Genomic DNA, 22,098 nt, shown 5'->3' with positions numbered 1-22,098 from the left:
ACTTACCTTCTGCCACCACCCTAATTCCCCCATTTCAATGCAAGCCCCCCCCCCCAATCTCCTTATGGCAACCACCCTCCACCGTGTATGATACCACAGAGCCTGGGGCAGCCGTCCCTCCTGCCCACCTCTTGTCCCGGCCCTACTTGCGATACGAGGACGATACTACGAGGAGCCATGGTGACACATAGGGGTTGATTTATTACTGGAGAGTGCAATATCTGCTGCAGCTGTGCATGGTTTAGGATGCCAGGAGGTGGGGGCGGAGTTTATGATCATGTGCCCGCTGTGATTGGCTGTCACGTTGGTCACATGATCAGAAGGCTCCTAATCGCTACTTGCGGTTAGTCGCTGGTAACTGTGTCAGGAGTGTGCTGTATTGACACTAATGAAAGCAAAATCCGGTGCAGCTGTGCACGGGAGCCAATCAGCTTCTAACTTCAGCTTCTTCAATTAAGCTTTGAAAATAAAACCAGGAAACGGATTGGCTACCATGCACAGCTGCACCAGATTTTGCACGCTCTGGTTTTAGTAAACCCCTCTCCCTACATTACACAGGCATGAACCCCCCCCCCATTGTCACTGTCAGATATCCAGTCCAGAGCAATGTGCAGCCGACACTGGAGCGACTGACAAGAAGTGGCTGACAGAGGCTGAAGGAGAGCCGTAACGCTGAGGTGTAAAAATAAAAGAAGAAAAATAAATAGTATTTTTTTTTTTTTGATGGGGAAAAAAATGGCAATTGTTTATTATACTTCATCCGATTAAGACTTACACCTACTTCATGCCAAATTTGGTGAAGGAGCGCGCTCTTCCACTCCGCACAGAAGCGTGCTGCCGTCTGCATCTGTGCAGGAGTCGCCATTCATTCTTACCATGCAGTTTGGTGCGACGCAATTTTAGTCCTGCTGTACTTTTTGCATGTTCCCGTGCATCCAGCAGCCCATTGATTGGCTTCCGAAAAACGCACTGCACGGGAACGCACAAAAAGTACACTCACTCAGACCCACCAATGTGGTGGGATTTAACCCCTAATATTTACTGAAATAGCACTCAAAGTGCAAGCACTGGTGTCCCTTTAAGTGGGTCTTTTTATGCCCAGGGGGGCAAGACAGACTGCCTGATTACGTGACAGTTCCGAATCGCATGACAAGTAGCACCCTATTGTCAGCAATGGAACTGTTCAAATCAGTGTGACTCTGACTTTGCGGTGCTGCACTGGTTTAAAAAAAAAAAAAGAAGAAGAAGATTCCTGCACTATTTTTGTGGATTTCAGGTGCAACCTGCATAGACATCTGTGCATGAAGTCGTACAGATGTCAGGGAAGTCGCACCTGAAATCTCACTGACCTGCAGCTTTGAAATCGTGCTACTCCAAGTGATATCAAAGTCGCATTGAGTGTGAATGGAGGAGGGACTAATGCCGCGTACACATGATCGGAATTTTGGTCGGAAAAAAAGCTCTGATGGTTTTCCCGACGGAATTCCAACAGGATTCCACTCAAGCTGTCTTGCCTACACACGGTCACACCAAATTCCGACCGTCAGGAACGCGGTGACGTACAACACGTACAACGGGACTAGAAAAAGGAAGTTCAGTAGCCAATAGCTTCCTTCTCGTAGTTGAATCTGAGCATGCGTGAGTTTTTGCGCGTCGGATAGGAACTTTTTCCGACCGAAAAATTGAGAACATGCTCTCGATCTTTTGCTGGCCGAAATTTGGCTAGCAGGATTGTTAAAAAAGTCCATTGGAGCGGTGAAGGAGCGGTGTGTATACTATATTGATACTATATACTATACTATATACCAGTGATGGAGAACCTTGGCACCCCAGATGTTTTGGAACTACATTTCCCATGATGCTCAGCTACACTGCAGAGTGCATGAGCATCATGGGAAATGTAGTTTCAAAACATCTGGGGTGCCAAGGCTCGCCATCACTGCTATATACTATATTGATTTCAATGGGGCAGCTCGGTTATACCGTCGGCAAAGTGCCTCTGCAGAGGCGCTTTGCTGTGGTTTTTAACCCTTTCTCAGCCGCTTTCGGGGGGGGGGGGGGGGTAAAACCGCCCGCTCACGGCCGAATAGCGCCGCAAATCCGACGGTAAAGCACCGCTAAAAATAGCGGCGCCTTACTGCCGACGCACCTCCCGCCCCAGCGTGAAAGGGACCTTATGACTGGGATGTCATTAAAGTTCATGTGTGTGTAAAGGCAGGTGTCCCAATACTTTTGATAATATAGTGTATGTGGGCTCGGTTATTGGGTCATGATGGATGTGATTGCTGGGGTGTGAAAAGGCAGGTGTCCCAATACTTTTGGTAATACATTGTATTTTGCAGTAACATATACAGGTGGTGAAGTGGCATGGAGGCACCAAAAAAAAAAGATAAACTTTTGATCATTTCCTGACTCGCCCAGATATAGAGACGTGGTCAGTCCACCCAAAAATGGAAATCTCATTACAGTTGTCACTTTCGTGTGGGTTTTGGGCGCGCTGCCAGTGCGATTGAGTTCTTTGTTGAATAAATGTATCAAGCCGATGTAAGAATCTGACAGGCCACACTGATTGCCCCGTTTTCTCTTCCAGACAACCAGTTTAGAATGTCGATCCTGGAACGGCTGGAGCAGATGGAGAGGAGGATGGCGGAGATGACCGGATCCCAACAACACAAACAAAGCGTGGGGGGAGGCAATGGAGGCGGAGCCAACAGTGGGGGCAGCCAAGCACAAGTAAGTGTTGTCAAGGGTATGAATTTAAAAAAATGGACTAAGGAGTAAAAAAAATGCCCATAGACATAAGACGTGGCTCACGATATGACCAGATCTGTGCCAGTAGACAGCCCTGCCTATAAGGGAACCATCCATCAGCTGGATTTGATTTTGTTGGCCAATGACAATCGTTCTCCATGATTGGGCCAGTCCTCCGATTCTCCCGACATTGCTGCAGCTGCTGTCCAGCTGTTACTCCATGTGGAGAGTTCAATACCGATTCCAACGTAGATCTGTCAAGTCCTGTTTTCTCTGAATCCTTTGTAGAGCCCTGATGAAGGAGGGGTGTTTGTCCCCAAAACGCATTGGCTGTTTTATATGACTTTTTTTTTTTTTGCTAACAGTTAAAATGAACTCGGACTCTTTAATCCAATTTTGCTCTATATAAAAAAATGACATACTTACATCGCACCTGTGGTCAGTATGAGGAGGAATAGCTCATCATCCTTGGTATTAGTGGGGGAAGGAATAGGACCCCATCATTGGTGTCAGTGGGAGGAATAGTGCCCCATTGTTAGTGCCAGTGGGAGGAATAGTACCCCATTTTTGTTGTCAGTGGATAAAGCAGTGCCCCGTCATTGATATTAGTGGATGGAATAGTGCCCCATCATTAGTATCAATGGAAGGAATAGTGCACCATTGTTGGTGTCAGTTGCAGGAATAGTGGCCCTTATCATTATCAGTTGGAGGAATAGTGCCCCATCATTAGTATCAGTGGAAGGAATAGTACCCCATTTTTGGTGTCAGTGGATGGAGCAATGCCCCATCATTGATATTAGGGGATGGAATAATGCCCCGTCATTAGTATCAATGGAAGGAATAGTTCCCCATTGTTGGTGTCAGTTGCAGGAATAGTGGCCCTTATCATTGTTATCAGTTGGAGGAATAGTGCCCCATCATTAGTCACAATGGAAGGAATAGTAGCCCATTGTTGGTGTCAGTGGAAGAAATAGTGTCCCATGATTGGTGTTGGAGGGGGGATATTGCCCCATCATTGGTGTCAGTGGGAGGAATAGTGCCTCATCATTAGTGTCAATGGGAAGAATGGTGCCCCATTGTTAGTGTTAGGAGGGAATAGTGCCATGTCAATGGTATCAGTGGGAAGAATAGTGCTCCATTAATATTAGTGGGAGGAATAGTGCTTATTGATTATATCAGTGGGAAGAATTATGCCCTTTCCCCCCATCATTGGTGTCAGTGAGAGGAATAGTGTCCCATCATTGTTGTCAGTGGGAGTAATGGTGCGCCATCATTGGTGTCAGTGGGAGGAATAGTGCGCCATCATTGGTGTCTGTGGGAGTAATGGTGCGCCATCATTGGTGTCAGTGGGAGTAATGGTGTGCCATCATTGGTGTCTGTGGAAGTAATGGTGTGCCATCATTGGTGTCAGTGGGAGGAATAGTGCGCCATCATTGGTGTCTGTGGGAGTAATGGTGCGCCATCATTGGTGTCAGTGGGAGTAATGGTGTGCCATCATTGGTGTCAGTGGGAGGAATAGTGCGCCATCATTGGTGTCAGTGGGAGGAATAGTGCGCCATCATTGGTGTCTGTGGGAGTAATGGTGCGCCATCATTGGTGTCAGTGGGAGGAATAGTGCCCCATCATTGGTGTCAGTGGGAGGAATAGTGCGCCATAATTGGTGTCAGTGGGAGGAATAGTGCCCCATCATTGGTGTCAGTGGGAGGAATAGTGCGCCATAATTGGTGTCTGTGGGAGTAATGGTGCGCCATCATTGGTGTCAGTGGGAGTAATGGTGCGCCATCATTGGTGTCAGTGGGAGTAATGGTGCACCATCATTGGTGTCAGTGGGAGTAATGGTGCGCCATCATTGGTGTCTGTGGAAGTAATGGTGTGCCATCATTGGTGTCAGTGGGAGTAATGGTGTGCCATCATTGGTGTCAGTGGGAGGAATAGTGCGCCATCATTGGTGTCAGTGGGAGGAATAGTGCCCCATCATTGATGTCAGTGGGAGTAATGGTGCGCCATCATTGGTGTCAGTGGGAGTAATGGTGCGCCATCATTGGTGTCAGTGGGAGTAATGGTGCGCCATTATTGGTGTCAGTGGGAGTAATGGTGCGCCATCATTGGTGTCAGTGGGAGTAATGGTGCGCCATCATTGGTGTCAGTGGGAGTAATGGTGCGCCATCATTGGTGTCAGTGGGAGTAATGGTGCGCCATCATTGGTGTCAGTGGGAGTAATGGTGCGCCATCATTGGTGTCAGTGGGAGTAATGGTGCGCCATCATTGGTGTCAGTGGGAGTAATGGTGCGCCATCATTGGTGTCAGTGGGAGTAATGGTGCACCATCATTGGTGTCAGTGGGAGTAATGGTGCGCCATCATTGATGTCAGTGGGAGTAATGGTGTGCCATCATTGGTGTCAGTGGGAGTAATGGTGCGCCATCATTGGTGTCAGTGGGAGTAATGGTGCCTTGTATCAGGAACAGAGCCTCAAAGACCACATAATGGCAAACAAAGGCCACAGTGTGAAGACCATTGGTTTATGATACAACACTGTAATTAATAGCTAGTTTGCTGTCCAGAATCTGTAGAATCCATATGTTACCACCAATGGGCTTTGATCCTACATACAGGTTGACTTTTATGGCACATTGTGCTTTCCTCCAAACAAGGCCAACAAGCTTCCGGCCGATAGGTCTAGTAGGAGCTAGTTCTTGTAGGAGCTAGTTCATGTAGGAGCTAGTTCTTGTAGGAGCGAGTTCTTGTAGGAGCTAGTTCATGTAGGAGCTAGTTCTTGTAGGAGCGAGTTCTTGTAGGAGCTAGTTCTTGTAGGAGCGACTTCTTGTAGGAGCTAGTTCATGTAGGAGCTAGTTCTTGTAGGAGCGAGTTCTTGTAGGAGCTAGTTCTTGTAGGAGCTAGTTCATGTAGGAGCTAGTTCTTGTAGGAGCGACTTCTTGTAGGAGCTAGTTCATGTAGGAGCTAGTTCTTGTAGGAGCGAGTTCTTGTAGGAGCTAGTTCATGTAGGAGCTAGTTCATGTAGGAGCTAGTTCTTGTAGGAGCGAGTTCTTGTAGGAGCGAGTTCTTGTAGGAGCTAGTTCTTGTAGGAGCTAGTTCTTGTAGGAGCTAGTTCATGTAGGAGCTAGTTCTTGTAGGAGCTGGTTCTTGTAGGAGCTGGTTCTTGTAGGAGCTGGTTCTAGTAGGAGCTAGTTCTTGTAGGAGCTAGTTCTTGTAGGAGCGAGTTCTTGTAGGAGCGAGTTCATGTAGGAGCTAGTTCTTGTAGGAGCTAGTTCTTGTAGGAGCTAGTTCTTGTAGGAGCTAGTTCTTGTAGGAGCGAGTTCTTGTAGGAGCTAGTTCATGTAGGAGCGAGTTCTTGTAGGAGCTAGTTCATGTAGGAGCTGGTTCTTGTAGGAGCTGGTTCTTGTAGGAGCTAGTTCTTGTAGGAGCGAGTTCTTGTAGGAGCTAGTTCATGTAGGAGCGAGTTCTTGTAGGAGCTAGTTCATGTAGGAGCTGGTTCTTGTAGGAGCTGGTTCTTGTAGGAGCTGGTTCTTGTAGGAGCTGGTTCTTGTAGGAGCTGGTTCTTGTAGGAGCTGGTTCTTGTAGGAGCTAGTTCATGTAGGAGCTAGTTCATGTAGGAGCTAGTTCTTGTAGGAGCGAGTTCTTGTAGGAGCTAGTTCTTGTAGGAGCTAGTTCTTGTAGGAGCTAGTTCTTGTAGGAGCTAGTTCTTGTAGGAGCTAGTTCATGTAGGAGCTGGTTCATGTAGGAGCTAGTTCTTGTAGGAGCTAGTTCTTGTAGGAGCTAGTTCATGTAGGAGCTAGTTCTTGTAGGAGCTAGTTCTTGTAGGAGCTGGTTCTTGTAGGAGTTGGTTCTTGTAGGAGCTAGTTCTTGTAGGAACTAGTTCTTGTGCACTCCCTGCATATGCAACCAAGACTGTAAATGTTTGTCCTCTCTCTGCAGTGTGCCACCGGTGCAGGATCCATAGGAAGCTGCTTTGAGAGTCGGGTAGTGGTGGTGTGTGAAAAGATGATGAGCAAAGCATGCTGGGCAAAATCAAAGCACCTGATCCATTCCAAGACCTTTCGAGGAATGACGCTGCTACACCTTGCTGCTGCACAAGGCTACGCCACCCTCATCCAGACCCTTATTAAATGGAGGTAAGGAGCACCGAGCCTCAATGAGACAGAGAAGGGAATGCATGCACAGAAAGATCTGTACCTAACTCTCGTTCTCTGCTGACTGTTGTACCATGGACAGAAAATTACAGGAAACACAAACATTTACAGTTGTCACTTTAAAGGAGTAGAGGGGAAATCTTCCAATGGAGACACCTATTCTGGTGACAACTGCCTGTCGCTCAAGTGACAGCTGAAGTTTAGGTATAGCAAGTTTTACATGGTTACGATGGCCTAACTTGGACCAATGTGTGGCATGGTGGCAACCCCATGGAAGCTGCAAATCACTGTAGTAAGTACAGCTACAACAGTAATCTCTACTAGTTTCCAGACTAGATCTTTTTCCTATGGCTGCCTTGCTGTATTGTGAGCTACCTTCACAATTCAGCAAGGCAGCCACTTAGCACCGAATCTGGGGTCTAGTGGAGATCACAGTAGCAGTTGTAGTTGTGGTGCCTACTACCATGATTTCCAACTTCCTTACCCGTGGGATCCCTTACCTATGGGAATCCCACAGGTAAGGCACATACAGTACATACTGTACTTACATTGGTCCAAGCTGGACCAACATTGGCAGGATGCATGGGAGGGAGGGGGGGTGTAGGGTATTTTAACTCCCCCCCCGACCCCCTCCCCTTATCTACGCCCCTGATAACTACAGTATGTAAAAAACGACTATACGTAAGCTTTAACTTTAAAGAGATTTCCTCTCACTTCCTGCAGTTTCTCTGGTACATAAAGTGAAAGGAAATCTCTCCAACACTGCACGTTTTTTTTTTTTTTCGTTAAAGCAGCTCATTCAAATGAATAATCTGGCAATTCTCTAATACCCCATACACACGGTCGGAATTTCCGATGGAAAAAGTATGAGAGCTGGATCTAAAATTTTCCAAAACAAAATCCGATCAGACTTTTTCTGATCTTGTGTAGAGAATTCTGATGCACAAAGTGCCACGCATGCTCAGAAAACAATTGGAGACGAAAGCCATTGGCTACTGGCCTCTACGTAGTCCCGTCGTACGTGTATAACGTCACCTCATTCCGAACGATCGGATTTTCCAACAACTTTGTGCGACCGTGTGTATGCAAGACAAGTTTCGCCTAAAATCCGTCGGAAAAAATCAGACGGATTTTGTGGTCGGAATGTCCGACCGTGTGTATGGGGCATAAGACAATCTGTATGTTGCGGTGCATTGTGAAGCTGCGTTTTTATACTTTGAGGCTCATCAAGGTCCAAGCGAAGTGAATGGGCTGCCTCAACACCCGCACATCAACACATGTTAACAAAAAGTGTGACCCTACATCAGCCCTTTTCAACACGGAGGCACCCTTGAAATAACTGTAGGTCTTAGGGAACCCCTCCTAATTATGACTATATCTACAACTCGTGATACGTTAGTGTGATGGTCAGTGGAAAGAATGTTCCTTACACTTGTGGTCATTAGGAAGAATTACCCCCTTACAGATAGCTGAAAGGAGCAATGGTGTCAGTGGAAGGGCCGTCTTTAATATTGATTGGACCCTGGGCAAAAATTTTCTTGGGCCCCCCCCCCCATTCAATTTCACTCTCCCCCTGCTCTTAGACATACAAGAAGTAGCAGCTAGACTTAAAATCAGTTTACTATATCAGATCAGGCAGCAATTGTGACTAGTTGCCAGCGGTTACAGCATATCATTACTGCTTACTGACTGGTTGCTAGAGGTTACAGCACACATTTCAGCTCACTGATTAGTTGCTAGAGGTTACAGCAAATGATTTCTGCTTGTTAATTGGTTGCTAGAGATTACAGTACAGTATTACTGCTCACTGATTGGTTGCTAGAGGTTACAGCACATCTTCTCCTCACTGCAGGGGGGCATGATATACATATGAATGCCGCCTTTATTTACATATTAATTCCGCTTGCCACAGCTACTTACTTATGAATGCCGCCACTATTTACATATGAATGCCAGTTATTTACATGTAAGCACAGGTCTGCAGGTGAGTCATCTGTACACAACAACAGGGCAGAGCTGGGCAGCATCAGTACCATCACTTCACACTGTGATATTGGGACACAGCACAGGACTAAAACTTCAAAGGACAAGGGAATTTAAACTGGGATAGTTGGCAAGTATGAGGCAGCTGCTTTGGGCCCCACAACAATGACAGGGCCCCTTTTGCCCTGCCTTAAAGACGGCCCTGGTCAGTGGGAACTTATCTGACAGGCAGAATATGCTCATTGTTTAAGGAACCCCCAGCAACCTCTGGAGGAACCCTAGGGTACCACGGAACCCTGGTTGAGAAAATGTGCCCTAAATGATGGCAGGGGTGCAGCTGACCTCATCATGTAAGAAGTGCAGCTAAGTAGAAAACAGGATGAAGACTTAAAGTTGACCTTACAAATCTATGACCTCACCCCCAAGTTTTGCACTGCGTACCTAGGCAAGGATGACATCACACTGCTTCCGGCGGGATCCTGGGGAATACAGAACAGCTGAAATCTTGAAAAAAAGATGCTCTTGCATTGAACTGGAGTGTCTTCTCCTGAGATTCCGCCTGTTCTGCATTCCCCAGGATACTTCCTGAAAAGACGGTGACATCACACCCAACAAGGTTGAAGACGGTGGTTAGGTAAGTACAAATCTTAATGATTTCTTTACAATTTGGAACTACTAACATTAGGGGGTTTTAAAAGGGGGGGGGGGGGTCCAGATATTTTATGCAGACCTTGCATTGTCCACTTTAAAATATGAAAAGTATGGATGGTACCCTAAAGAAAACAACATGATACTTTGTTTTCATTTGGGACTTATTAGAATCAGATGGTAGAAATAGCGGGGTCCCCAATGCGGCACCATCTAAGAGGTCTAACAATATTACCCGGTTAATTGTTTCTACATACGGAACATAATTCATAGCCCCGGCTCTTGTTTTTTTTTTTTCATAACAGCCTGATGTCAGTAAAATGAGATCCTATAATTAGATTCAATATTCCTTTCTGTCCACGGTTCCCCGCTATCTTTCCTTCCCCAGGGAAATACAACATCTGTCCGGAGGTCCATTACCGATATTTTAGCCTCCGCTGCTTTTATGAAACCCTTGCGGGGAAAATATTTGTTATTCTGATTTCTCTTCTATTGGGCTCCTACATTTTTAATATGCGGCTCTGGATATTATTAAAGAATGAGCGAGCCCTCCGGAAAAAAAAAAAAAAAGACGTTCGCTGTTTCTGGCTGTGTGCCACTCCTGTTGTTAAAGTCCAACTCCAGACAAAGGTTTCTTTTGGCTGTTTGAAAGACTTGGGAAGGGTGAGAAGCTCCCAGGTTTCTATCACTGTCTGTGCATCAGTTGGGGAGATTTAACCTCACTTCCTGTCCTGGTGACCACAAATGATTTAAGAAGATCTCTCAAATAGGGCCAGAAAAACAGAGGTGTTCTCACCCTTACCCGCTCCCTTGCTGGAGGGATTTTGCTCACTTCCTGTCTTGGTGACCACAGAAGAAGTGAGGGAAAATTTTCCCAATGGCTACACCAGCCTTTCTCAACCTTTTCAACACTGAGGAACCCTTGATATAACTTTCTGGTCTCAGGGAACCCCCTGCTAAAAATTACTATATCTACAACTTGTGATACATTAGTGTGATGGTCAGTGGGAAGAATGCTCCTTACACTTGTAGACACTGGGAAGAATTACAGATAGCTAAAGATTTCAATGGTGGCAGTGGGAACTTATCTGAGAGGCAGAAATTGCTCATTTCTCAGGTAATTCCCAGCAACCTCTGGAGGAACCTTAGGGTTCCATGGAACCCTGATTGAGAAACCCTGGGCTACACTAATAATAAAAAACCTTACAGAGGTTCTAGCTCTTGCCTAATTCTTATCTGGATTTTAAACCAGCACCGCTGTGCTCTATATTTATCTATGTGATAAAACAACCTATTTTTTATTTTATTTTTATTTTTAGGACAAAGCATCTTGACAGCATTGACCTGGAATTAGAGGTGGATCCTTTAAATGTTGATCATTTTTCATGTACTCCTCTGGTAAGACTGAGGGCTCAGCACCTTGCATGCAAAAATCCTGCATTTACTGTAACTGCATCATCTTCTGCACACTTGCTGGGGGAACGCCATGCTGTCAGTTTATCTTCTTCTTTTTTTTTCTTCATGTAAGCATGATAGTATTGCTCCTGTGATAGTTAGCACCTGTCATGGCCAAAGGCCAAGCTACTAGACCAGGCACCACACCAGAAGGATAATGTCTTCCCACCTGCCAGGGACACCTGTCCCAGCATTGACTAAAGAGCCATTTTGAGGGAAATAGAGTTGAACGCTGATTTTCCTCCAGCAGTTCTTTACACGCATTACACTTTACATTTTACTTGTTTTAGCCCGACGGCATGGAGGAAAGCTGCTGTATTCCTCCAAAGGCCTCGCAGATCTGTGGTCCAGGCCAAGTCCATAGGAGAGTTCTGTTACGCAGTGGGCCCCAACATAGGATCCCTGCTGCTTAGAAGAGTAGACCATAGAGACACAGAGGGAAGCAGCTGCATATTTCCTAAGGCCTCACACATCCTTCGTCCAGGCACAGTTCTTAAGAGAATTCCGTTCTGCAGCGTGCCCTAACATAGGATCCCTGCTGCTTAGAAGAGTAGACCATAGAGACATGGAAGCAGCTGTATATTTACAAAAGCCTCACACATCCTTGATCTAGGCCCAATCTTTAGGAGAGTTCCATTCTGAAGCGTGCCCTAACATAGGGGTCCCTGTCTCTTAGAAGAGTAGATCATAGAGGCCTAGAGGGTAGCTGCTGTATATTTTCAAAGACCTCACATATCCTTGGTCCAGGCTCAGTCCTTAAGAGAATTCCGTTCTGCAACGTGTCCTAACATTGGATTCCTGTTGCTTAGAAGAGTAGACCATAGGGACATAGATGGAAGCAGCTGTATATTTCCAAAGGCCTCACACAACCTTGATCTAGGCTCAGTCTTTAGGAGACTTCCGTTCTACAACGTGCCCGAACATAGGGTCCCTGTCTCTTAGAAGAGTAGACCATAGAGACATAGAGGAAAGCAGCTGTATATTTCTAAAGGCCTCACACATCCTTGATCTAGGCCCAATCCATGGGAGAGTTCCGTTCTGCAGCGTGCCCCCAACATAGGATCTTTGCTTTTTAGAAGAGTAGACCATAGAGGCTTAGAGGAAAGCCACTGTATATTTCCAAAGACCTCACATATCCTTGCTTCTTAGAAGAATAGATCATAGCGACATAGGGGGAAACTGCTGTATATTTCCAAAGGCCTCACACATCCTTGATCTAAGCCCAGTCCTTAGAACATTTACATTCTGCATCGTGCAAGCCCTAACATAAGGTCCCTGTCTCTTAGAAGAGTAGACCATAGAGGCCTAGAGGGAAGCTGCTGTATACAGTATTTCCAAAGGCCTCACACATCCTTGGTCCAGGCCCAGTCCTTAGGAGAGTTCCATTCTGCAGTGTGCCCTAACATAGGAACCCTGGCATTTTGAAGAGTAGACCATGGAGGCATGCCATGGTGGTAAGGTGTTGTATACCTCTGAATAGAGTTGGTCTCGGTGCGTTCAGGTTCCTGCCAGGAAGCCGGCACTGCTCCCCGCTAATCACAGGCAGTGAGACATTTTTCGATCTGTGTAGCTGCAGATAGGGAAATGTCTCCCTGCCTGTGTGTGGCAGTGTGCAGTGTCGACTTCCTGCCGTGATCGGACAGGTGGCATTCCGAACACGCCCGAGCCCAATTACTACTTCTGAAGGCCTCACACATCCTTGGTCCAGGCTAAGGTAAATGCACATTTATATGGGGCATGTAATCGTTAAAGCCCACTGCCTTTGATCCTCCACATATGAGCTGCATGGGCAGCAAGAGGTCAACGTAGCAGAAAGTTTCCTCTGTCTACATATTCCTCTGTCTACATATTCCTCTGTCTACATATTGTTTTTAAAAGGTGTTCCTCTTTCTTAACTCAGAAAGTTGAGCAGTGCAAATCATGTCTATCTGCATCTGTCGCACTGTCCTATCCATACACTGTGGAAGTCTGAGTTTTTAATCTTGGTGTATAGAGAATGCAGTTGGTTATGTAGGCCAGATAATCTCGTTGACAATGTGAGCACACTGTCGGCAAATAAGGAAAAGGCAATCATGGATGGGCCTCCTGGTTTCATGGGTACAGGAACAGTTGCACTCTTTCCGCTCTCTGTAGATAAAGCCTTTGGTTATGACTGCTTATGCATGACATAGCATAATAATATTCTGCCTTGTATAGAAAACACAATTTTTCAATGGCACAAGTGAAATTTTGGAACACCTCGGAAACCTAGACCGTAACCATTCTTTTCTCTTTGCAGATGTGGGCTTGCGCTTTGGGTCATACCGAGGCTGCCGTAGTGCTGTATAAATGGGATCGGCGAGCTATCTCCATTCCTGACTCTCTCGGTCGGCTCCCTCTATCTATCGCACGTTCCCGGGGACACGTGAAGCTGGCAGAATGTCTGGAACAACTTCAGAGGGAGGAGCAATCCCAAATGGGGCACAACCCTCGGGTTCAGTGCTCTCCTGGCCCGGATGCCAATGCAGATAGCTGGCTAAGCCAGTGGCAGAGCGATGCAATCAATGCTCAAGAGGCTCAAAAGGGAGTCACAGTTATATCAAATACCAACACAGGTAAAAATCCCATAATTTACAAGTGATTTTGTTTACCTTCTCTTGTTTGGATGGGTAGACTTATAACTTAACCTTGGCAGGTTTAGGTGACGATATTTCCTCCTGCAACAATGCTGCTTCCAGGGAATTAGAACAGCTGTTAAGGGACCAAAATAACCTAAATTATATTGCAGATTCTGTGAGTTGTAGCATCTCAAAGTGGAGGAGGTGATGTAGGGAAAATGTGAACTATAGCTAAAGATGGATTCAAGATTGAAGTGACCATAAAAATGTGCTTGAACTTCTTTAAACAGCAACAGAATTCTTGGAAAACCACCTTTTCATTGTACCTCTCCTCAGGGCTGGTGCAAGGATTTTTGACACCCTAGGCAAAACCTCCACCCCTGACTCCACCCCCTATGCCCTTAGGATGTATTCCCCACCTTTTTAATGAAGCGCCCATCCATGCAGCCTCACCAGTGCCCATCAAATTCAGCCTCACCAGTGCCCATCAAATTCAGCCTCACCGGTGCCCATCAAATGCAGCCTCACCGGTGCCCATCAAATGCAGCCTCACCGGTGCCCATCAAATGCAGCCTCACCGGTGCTCATTAAATGCAGCCTCACCGGCGCCCATCAAATGCAGCCTCACTGGTGCTCATTAAATGCAGCCTCACTGGTGCTCATTAAATGCAGCCTCACTGGTGCCCATTAAATACAGCCTCACTGGTGCTCATTAAATGCAGCCTCACTGGTGCTCATTAAATGCAGCCTCACTGGTGCTCATTAAATGCAGCCTCACTGGTGCTCATTAAATGCAGCCTCACCGGTGCCCATCAAATGCAGCCTCACCAGCACCCATGAAATTCAGCCTCACCAGCACCCATGAAATTCAGCCTCACCAGCACCCATGAAATTCAGCCTCACCAGCACCCATGAAATTCAGCCTCACCAGCACCCATAAAATGCAGCCTCACCAGCACCCATCAAATGCAGCCTCACCATCGGCCATCAAATGCAGCCTATCAGTGCCCATAAATGAGTGTTTGTTTATGTTCATTCGGGAGTCGGGACACAGACACAGTCCTCCACCTCTGCTGCGCCTCTGACACTATGTGCGATTGGAGCAGCGGCTGCCTGCTGATGCTGAGACCTAGTTGCTTGCTGCAGAGAGAAGAGAGTAGGAACACCAGTGGCTGGGCGCCCTAGGCAGCAGTGCACCCTAGGAGGCTGCCTAGTTTGCCTAGTGGTAGCACCGGCCCTGCCTCTCCTTATCTCAAGGAGCCTTTTGGTTTTTAACCAGACCAGATCTACAGAAACTCTGTAAAGTTAGGCCAACTTGAATCCTAAAAGAAGTCATTAGGAAAGGAAGGTAGGAGCACGGAAGCCATCATAAACTTACCAGTAAGCTGTAACAAGCGGCATTCCTCCAGTTCGGGACTGCTTGGCCTGAAGTTGTGATGGAAGAGACCAGCAAAGTCTTCAGGATGAAGACTTGGCCAACCTTGACAACAACTGCAGAGTTGTTGCAGATTAGATCATACAGAATGGGAACTCTTAGCCCTTGTACACACGGTCGGACATTCCGGCGGAAAATGTCCGATCGGACCTTGTTGTCTGATAATCCGACCGTGTGTGGGCTCCATCAGACTGTTTCCGTCGGATATTTGACGGACCAAGTTTTGGCTATAAAACTTTCCGACAACATGATCCGATCGGACCTTGTCCAATCATGTGTAGATCAAATTCCTAGACCAAAGCTATTGGCTATTAGCTTGAACGTAGTCCCGTCGTAACAAAATAACGTCATCACGTTCTGAACGATCGGATTTTCCAACAACTTTGTCCAACCGTGTGTATGCAACAGTTTCGGACAAAATCCATCGGACAAAATCTGACGCATTTGGTTGTCGGAATGTCTGACCGTGTGTACAAGGGCTTAGAACCTGCTTTCTACAAGCTGATGGGCTAGTGCACCTTACCAAGATGGACCTCAGTTTAAAATGTAGGCCATCTTCAAGGAGCTACTGGTACAAGGGTTACCCAAAGCAGGGAATGTAGAGATGTTTTCCTCTGCAGTAGCTACAGGGACCTGGAATAAAAAAAAACTGAAGGCTTGTCTAATGTGGTCAGTAGAACACTTCCCATAGCTTCTAGTGGTTAGCTACATTATTTGTATGGGTGATAGGAAAATGTAAATGAAGAATTATAAAGCTATTACCTTGTAAAAAAACTGCTTATCTTCCAACTTTAATTGCTGCATAGCACTTCACTAGTCTGTGTATTCCACTCTACAGAATAACTGTATAATCTCATGGAGATTGATGTGTCCTCATATGACCCTCCTGCGATAACTCTATAGATACACTATATTACCAAAAGTATTGGGACGCCTGCCTTTGCACGTAAATTAACTTTAATGGTATCCCAGTCTTAATTTATTGGGTTCAATATTGCGTTGGCCCACTCTTTGCAGCTATAACAGCTTCAACTCTTCTGGGTGTCCACGAGGTTTAGGAGTGTGTCTATGGGAATGTTTGACCATTCTTCCAGAAGAGCATTTGTCAGGCCAGGCACTGATGTTAGACGAGAAGGCCTGGTTTGCAGTCTCCGCTCTAATCCCAAAGGTGTTCTATCAGGTTGAGGTCAGGATGTTCCTCGCTCATCCATGTCTTTATGGACCTTGCTTTGTTCACTGGTCCAAATCATTTGGTTTGTTTTTCAGGGGTTGGGATTGGCCCCTTAGTTCCAGTGAAGGGAACTCTTAAGGCATCAGTGTACCAAGACATTTTGGACAATTTCATGCTTCGAACTTTGTGGGAACAGTTTGGGGATGGCCCCTTCCTGTTCCAACATGACTGCGCACCAGTGCACAAAGCAAGGTCCATAAAGACATGGATGAGCGAGTTTGGGGTGGTGGAACCAGAGGAGGTGAAGCTGTTATAGCTGCAATGGGTGGGCCAACTCAATATTGAACCCTACGGACTAAGACTGGGATGCTATTAAAGTTCATGTGTGTGTAAAGGCAGGCGTCCCAATACTTTTGGTAATATAGTGTAGATAGATAGACCATAGATCAAAATTCCACAATCAATAAAAAAAATTGCAGGACAAAAACAGATACAGACCAGTCAACCCACTTTGGACTCAGGGTCAGGCAGTGTTTGCATTTCTAGCAAGGTGAAGAGGTATTCTCTGCACTTGTTGAAAATGTTCTTAGCCTGAAAAAATAAAACAAATTTATCTAAATACCAGTTTGCTGCAATATACAATTTTTTTTCCTTGGGTTTAATTATATTTTAAGGCTAATTTTATACAGAATATAATATGAATATAGAGGTGTTAAATAAAGGCGAGGAGTGTCACGGTGGCCAAGAAACTGCTAAACTTTCGGGATCCTTTGTAAATTCTGCACCTCTGTGTGTGTGCCTTGAACATTGAATACATTGTTCCCTCTGTTATCAATATCACATCTTTTTATTGCTATATCATATCTTACAGAATTAAGAAGACCAAGGTCCGAGCCTTCCAATTACTACAGTAGTGAGAACCCAAAAGATTACCCTGCTGCTAAAAAACACAAATTAAACCCTGAGTACTTTCAGGCCCGACAGGAGAAGGTGATTGCGACAGCTCTGAGCCTGGAGCAGCCAACTTCCAGAAAGCAGAGCTCCGGAACCAAGCAGCCTCTGTCCGAAACCGTCCACAGCGAGGAAATGCGCCACTTCGCCAGGGAACTGCCGCAGCGCACCACAGATGCATCTGTCTACAGAGCTCCCAAGTGGAACCCCAAAGACCTGTACCTGGGGGTTTCCGCGGCGCAGGTAACGGCAAGTGCAAAGGTCGCAGGGCTTGGGAAGGACTCTGTGGGCCATAGGCTGCGTCGGAGCGAGCAGATGAACGTTTTGATGATGTCAGAGCGAGAAATGGTAGACCCTGACCTCCTAGCCTACCGAGAGAACATGGAGAACGAAGAATGCTTGCAACATATAGATGACCTCCAGGTAAAACTACATACTGTTTATGGCATATGGCAGTGTGTCCCTGTTTAATACCCTAATTTTCAGATACAATTACAGTATTAAAAACAAATACATTTAATATATATTTTTTCTTGCACATTTTATGTTTGTGCTTTATATGTTTTTAAAAAATATACATAAAAATCATTAAGGTATGCAAATTATTCAGATTGATCAATGTAATCTGATTTGATCCAGGTTTCAGTTACCTGCGAACTTAAAAGGGTTACAAAAAAAATTCAAAATTGTTCCTTAAATCCTAGTGGTATGCTCTTCGAAATTATATGTGCTGATTATTTGTTTTTTTTTTCTTTTAAAGTGTTGGTCTAGACTACAAATGGTTAAAACCTGTCCTGACAGAGGCTGCTGCTTCTTATCTCTTTTAGGCATGTGCAGTCTATTTTCTCCACTGCAGGTGGTGCTCAGCTGCAGCGGCAATGCAAGTAGAGGAGGAAGTTGAGAGGAACCTAGTTCCTCTATGGTTTCCTTGGTCACAGACAGGCAGTATCCCATTGGACGCTTGCACCCCACATGACTTTGGTGGCCATCTTGGGTCAGGCAGAATTTAGTTTAGTTTGGCACTCATTTTGCCCATGGCTAGATTAGGAACAGGTTACCCATCTGTCAGGAAAAGTGCTTAGCATCAGGGAAAAGTTTTGGAGGAGTAAAGAAAGCGCAGGTACATGCCATGTTTCTGGAAGCTTCCCTCCTTGGGTACAGACTGGCCAGGCTGCATTCCACCCCTCAAGGCAGATGCTGTCAGCAAACCTGAGGCATACTTCTACTGACACATTGCTGTTATACACTCTGAGTTCTCCCAGGGGGGTTGCTTTCCCGCCAGGCCTGTTCTGTATTGCTAAACTTCAATTACAATTTAGTGGCCATCTTGTGTCAAGCGGAGTCTATTTAAGACCTTGGCACCCTACTTTGACATGCATTTTGGGTGTGGCTAGATTAGGGACAAGTTACCCGACGGTCTTGCAGGGAAAGTGCTTAGCATCAGGGAGAAGTTCCAGAGGAGTAGAGAAAGCGCAGGGACACGGCATCTTTTTGGAAGCCTCCTTGCTCAGATACAGACTGGCCAGACCATATTCCACCCTTCGAGGCAGACTATCTCGGCACACCTGAGACATACGTCTACTGACACATCACTGTTATATGCTCTGAGTTCTGCCGGTCAGGTTGCTTTCCTGCCAGGCCTGGTCTGTATTGCCGAACGTCAATTACAATGTAATTCTTTTTCTCTGCACTGGGACTCTAAAGCCCCATACACATTTTCCCATTGGATTTTCCAACGGGGGAACGTTGGATGTCCGGCTGTTGGTGGAAAATACGACCGTGTTTATGCTCCATCGGACATTTGTTGTCGGACTTTCTGCCAACAAATGTTGGCTAGCATGTCTTCAAACATGTTGTTGGATTTTCCGATCGTGTGTACACAAGTCCGTCGGACAAAAGTAGAAAGTACAAACATGCATGCTCGGAAGCAAGGAAGAGCCGGAAGCGGTCGGTCTTGTAAACTAGCGCTCGTAATGGAGAATTCACATTCGTGACGCGGCAAATTATGAAATCTCCAAACGCAGCGCACAATTCTCTTCTTCTTTAATAATGAAGCTGCTTTGCTGGTGATACTGATGGAGTTATTGCAAACTAATTTTCAAAGGCTTTTTTCTTCTAGTGATATCAAGAAAAATATTATTACGTTTTTTTTTTTTTTTTTTTATTTGTGCAAGTTACCACAACACCATTATCCCGCATTGGTTAAAGCGGGAGTCCGCCGGGACTCCGCGTTTTTTTTTTTTTTTTTAAAGTCAGCAGCTACAGCTGACTTTTAAAATAGTGACACTTACCTGTCCAGCGCGCCCACGATGTCGGCACCCGAAGTCGATCTCTAGATCGACACTCGAGTGCTGCCGCCGCCATCTTGGGTATGGGAATCAGGAAATGGAGCCTTTCGGCTTCATTTCCCGGTTCCCTACTGCGCATGCGCAAGCCGCGCTGCACAATGAGGACGGTCCCCGCTGCCTCTGGGATCTGTGTGTTTCCCAGCAGGCAGCGGGGCACTTGCGGAAGGGGGCGGGCACTTGCGGAAAGGGGCGTAATGTACGCCCCTTTCCGCAGAGAGCTAGCCCGGAAGTGGGTGCAGTTACCTGGATTATCCAGGTAACTGCACCCCCCTCCCCCCTGAAAGGTGCCAATTGTGGCGCCGGAGGGGGGGAGGAATCCGATGAGCGGAAGCTCCACTTTAGGGTGGACCTCCGCTTTAAGATCAAAGATACAACTGTTTCGGTGTCCCCTTGTTAATTTTACATTGTATTTTTTAAAATGTAACTGCCTACTCCCAAACTGTCATTTGAAGTAAAACACATAGACAAGTATTATTCTACACAATTTTTTTATATATTACGGGAGTTCCGCCGTTTTTTTTTTTTTTTAAAAAGCCAGCAGCTACAAATACTGCAGCTGCTGACTTTTAAAATAAGGACACTTACCCGCCCAGCGCGCCCGCGATGTCGGCACCCGAAGCCGATCTCTCGATCGTCTCTCGGGTGCTGCCGCCGCCATCTTTGCTATGGGAATCAGCAAGTGGAGCCTTGCGGCTTCATTTCCCGGTTCCCTACTGCGCATGCGCGAGTCGCGCTGCGCAATAAGGATGGTCCCCGCTGTCTCTGGGATCCGTGTGTTTCCCAGCAGACAGCGGGGGACCTGCGGAAAGGGGCGTCGATTCTGCGGAAAGGGGCGTAGATTCTGCGGATATCTATGCCGGAAGTGGGTGCAGATACCTGTACTGTACAGGTACCTGCACCCCCCCTCCCCCCTGAAAGGTGCCAATTGTGGCGCTGGAGGGGGGGAGGGTTCCAATGAGCGGAAGGTCCACTTTAGGATGGAGCTCCGCTCTAAAAATAAAAATAAAAAAAAATTAGACATGCTATCTACCAATAGAACTTAACCAAAAAGTGCATTCTATGCATCCAAAAATATAGAAAATATACCAAATGAAATCATTATTCAACCAAAAAAAAATAATAATTTCAAAGCATTAACTCCAAGGGTGGAGTTATTGCTTTGACATTTTTTTGCTTGGTTGAATAATGATTTGATTATTGAACCAATGATAAATAACACGTTATCTCCTCCAATTCCGCAACATGGCTGGTTGACGAACGGCTGTCCAGAAACTCACTGAAAAGCGCGTATCAACACTCAACACCAAACTTCTACTAACACGAAATTAGCAGAAGGAGCCCAAAGGGTGGCGCTAAAGAGCTGAAAAACTTACGTTCGTAATTGTTGGCCAACATTTGCGTGACCGTGTGTATGCAAGACAAGTTTGAGCCAACACCCTTCGGACAAAATTCCACGGTTTTGTTGGCGGAAAGTTCGATCGTGTGTACGGGGCATAAGTGTTGCCACGCTGCACCCACCCACACTCATGCTTTGGAAATGCTAGTTATCTGTCTGTCATTCTCATCCAGTTTCTTTAATGCATTGAGCCAATGATCCAGAACAAGTATGCAGACCAGGAGTTCAAACTCTTTCCTTGGCTTTCCTTGACAGTTGGCTGTCAAAGGATCAGCATGGAAACCAAGAGAGTAGCATTCTAAGTAGAGGTTCAGCAATAGCGTTCTCTATACTCTGTCAACACAGGTTTCCTGTAGAGGGCAGGTGATTTATTTAACTGGTTCTTCATTGCAGTACGGGGGCCTTTTTATAAATTAGACCAGAATCCTATTATATTTTTCTTGACGTTTGGCTGGTGACATAAAATCTGTGGGCTCGTTCGGTCTTGTGGTGTTGCCATTCGGCATGTAGAACCCGGCAGAGGTCGAGCTCGCGGTTGTCACGGCTTGATCAGCCCTTGCAGTAAATTCCTCTGTAACCGGCAGCGGCCTCATTCAAGCGTCTGGAGATTGATCGCCGGAGTTCATTATGTCCGGAACCCCCTGAGACAGCGGCCAAGCTGCAGTGATGAATGTGCTCGGTATGCCAGCTCCATTCATAGTGATACTTCATAACTCTAACAAGATACAGTAGGTTAGGTGCTGCCACTCACATCCTGAGGCTGTTTACCTGCCCCGACTCCAGGCCTTAAATTCTTCTCGTTAAAGACATCAAACAGAAGCTGGAGATTCCAAAAATGCCAGTTGGGTACTACTTTTTAGCTGCTTGTTCGTGTTTCCTTAAGGTACACCATAGTAGGAATGGCTAACATTGAGGGAGGTAGGAATGAGCGTCAGTATGTGGGTCTCAAGAAAGACTTGGAACAGTGATACAGGAGTTACCTACACCCATGGTGTCCTGCCTGCGACTGACCCTTTGATGCCTGCTACGTGGCCCTTGAACTCCAGCAAGGGGACATTCACATGTACTGCAAAGACGAAGCAATAGCAGCAATCTCATTTACAATGTTTCCAGTCTCTAAGTACACCCATGTCCGCTGTCTCTCACATTCTTCTATAGCAAGGGGCTCCACACTTTACTGTCCTTCAGACTTTAGGGGGGCTGGATTGTGGCCA

General features: G+C 46.2%; 1 protein-coding gene across 14 annotated transcripts in view; it reads left to right on the top strand.

Moving 5' to 3' along the window:
• The window catches only part of CAMTA1 (calmodulin binding transcription activator 1), a 2,106,456-nt gene that overhangs the window by 2,017,437 nt on the left and 66,921 nt on the right, over window positions 1-22,098 (top strand). For all 14 annotated transcript variants that reach the window (XM_077458256.1, XM_077458247.1, XM_077458246.1 and 11 more), the window contains 5 exons: window positions 2,591-2,733; window positions 6,686-6,882; window positions 10,851-10,929; window positions 13,265-13,580; window positions 17,061-17,563. In XM_077458256.1, the coding sequence (XP_077314382.1) occupies window positions 2,591-2,733; window positions 6,686-6,882; window positions 10,851-10,929; window positions 13,265-13,580; window positions 17,061-17,563 (1,238 nt within the window). The remainder of the gene's footprint in view (window positions 1-2,590; window positions 2,734-6,685; window positions 6,883-10,850; window positions 10,930-13,264; window positions 13,581-17,060; window positions 17,564-22,098) is intronic.

The sequence above is a fragment of the Lithobates pipiens genome, unplaced genomic scaffold (genome assembly GCF_037356315.1).
Source record: "Lithobates pipiens isolate NorthernLeopardFrog02 unplaced genomic scaffold, aLitPip1_a1.2 Scaffold_27, whole genome shotgun sequence".
In the NCBI taxonomy this organism is placed as follows: Eukaryota; Metazoa; Chordata; class Amphibia; order Anura; family Ranidae; genus Lithobates; species Lithobates pipiens.
The sequence above is the reverse complement of the archived record's forward strand: the minus strand, read 5'-3'. Positions and strand labels throughout refer to the sequence as shown.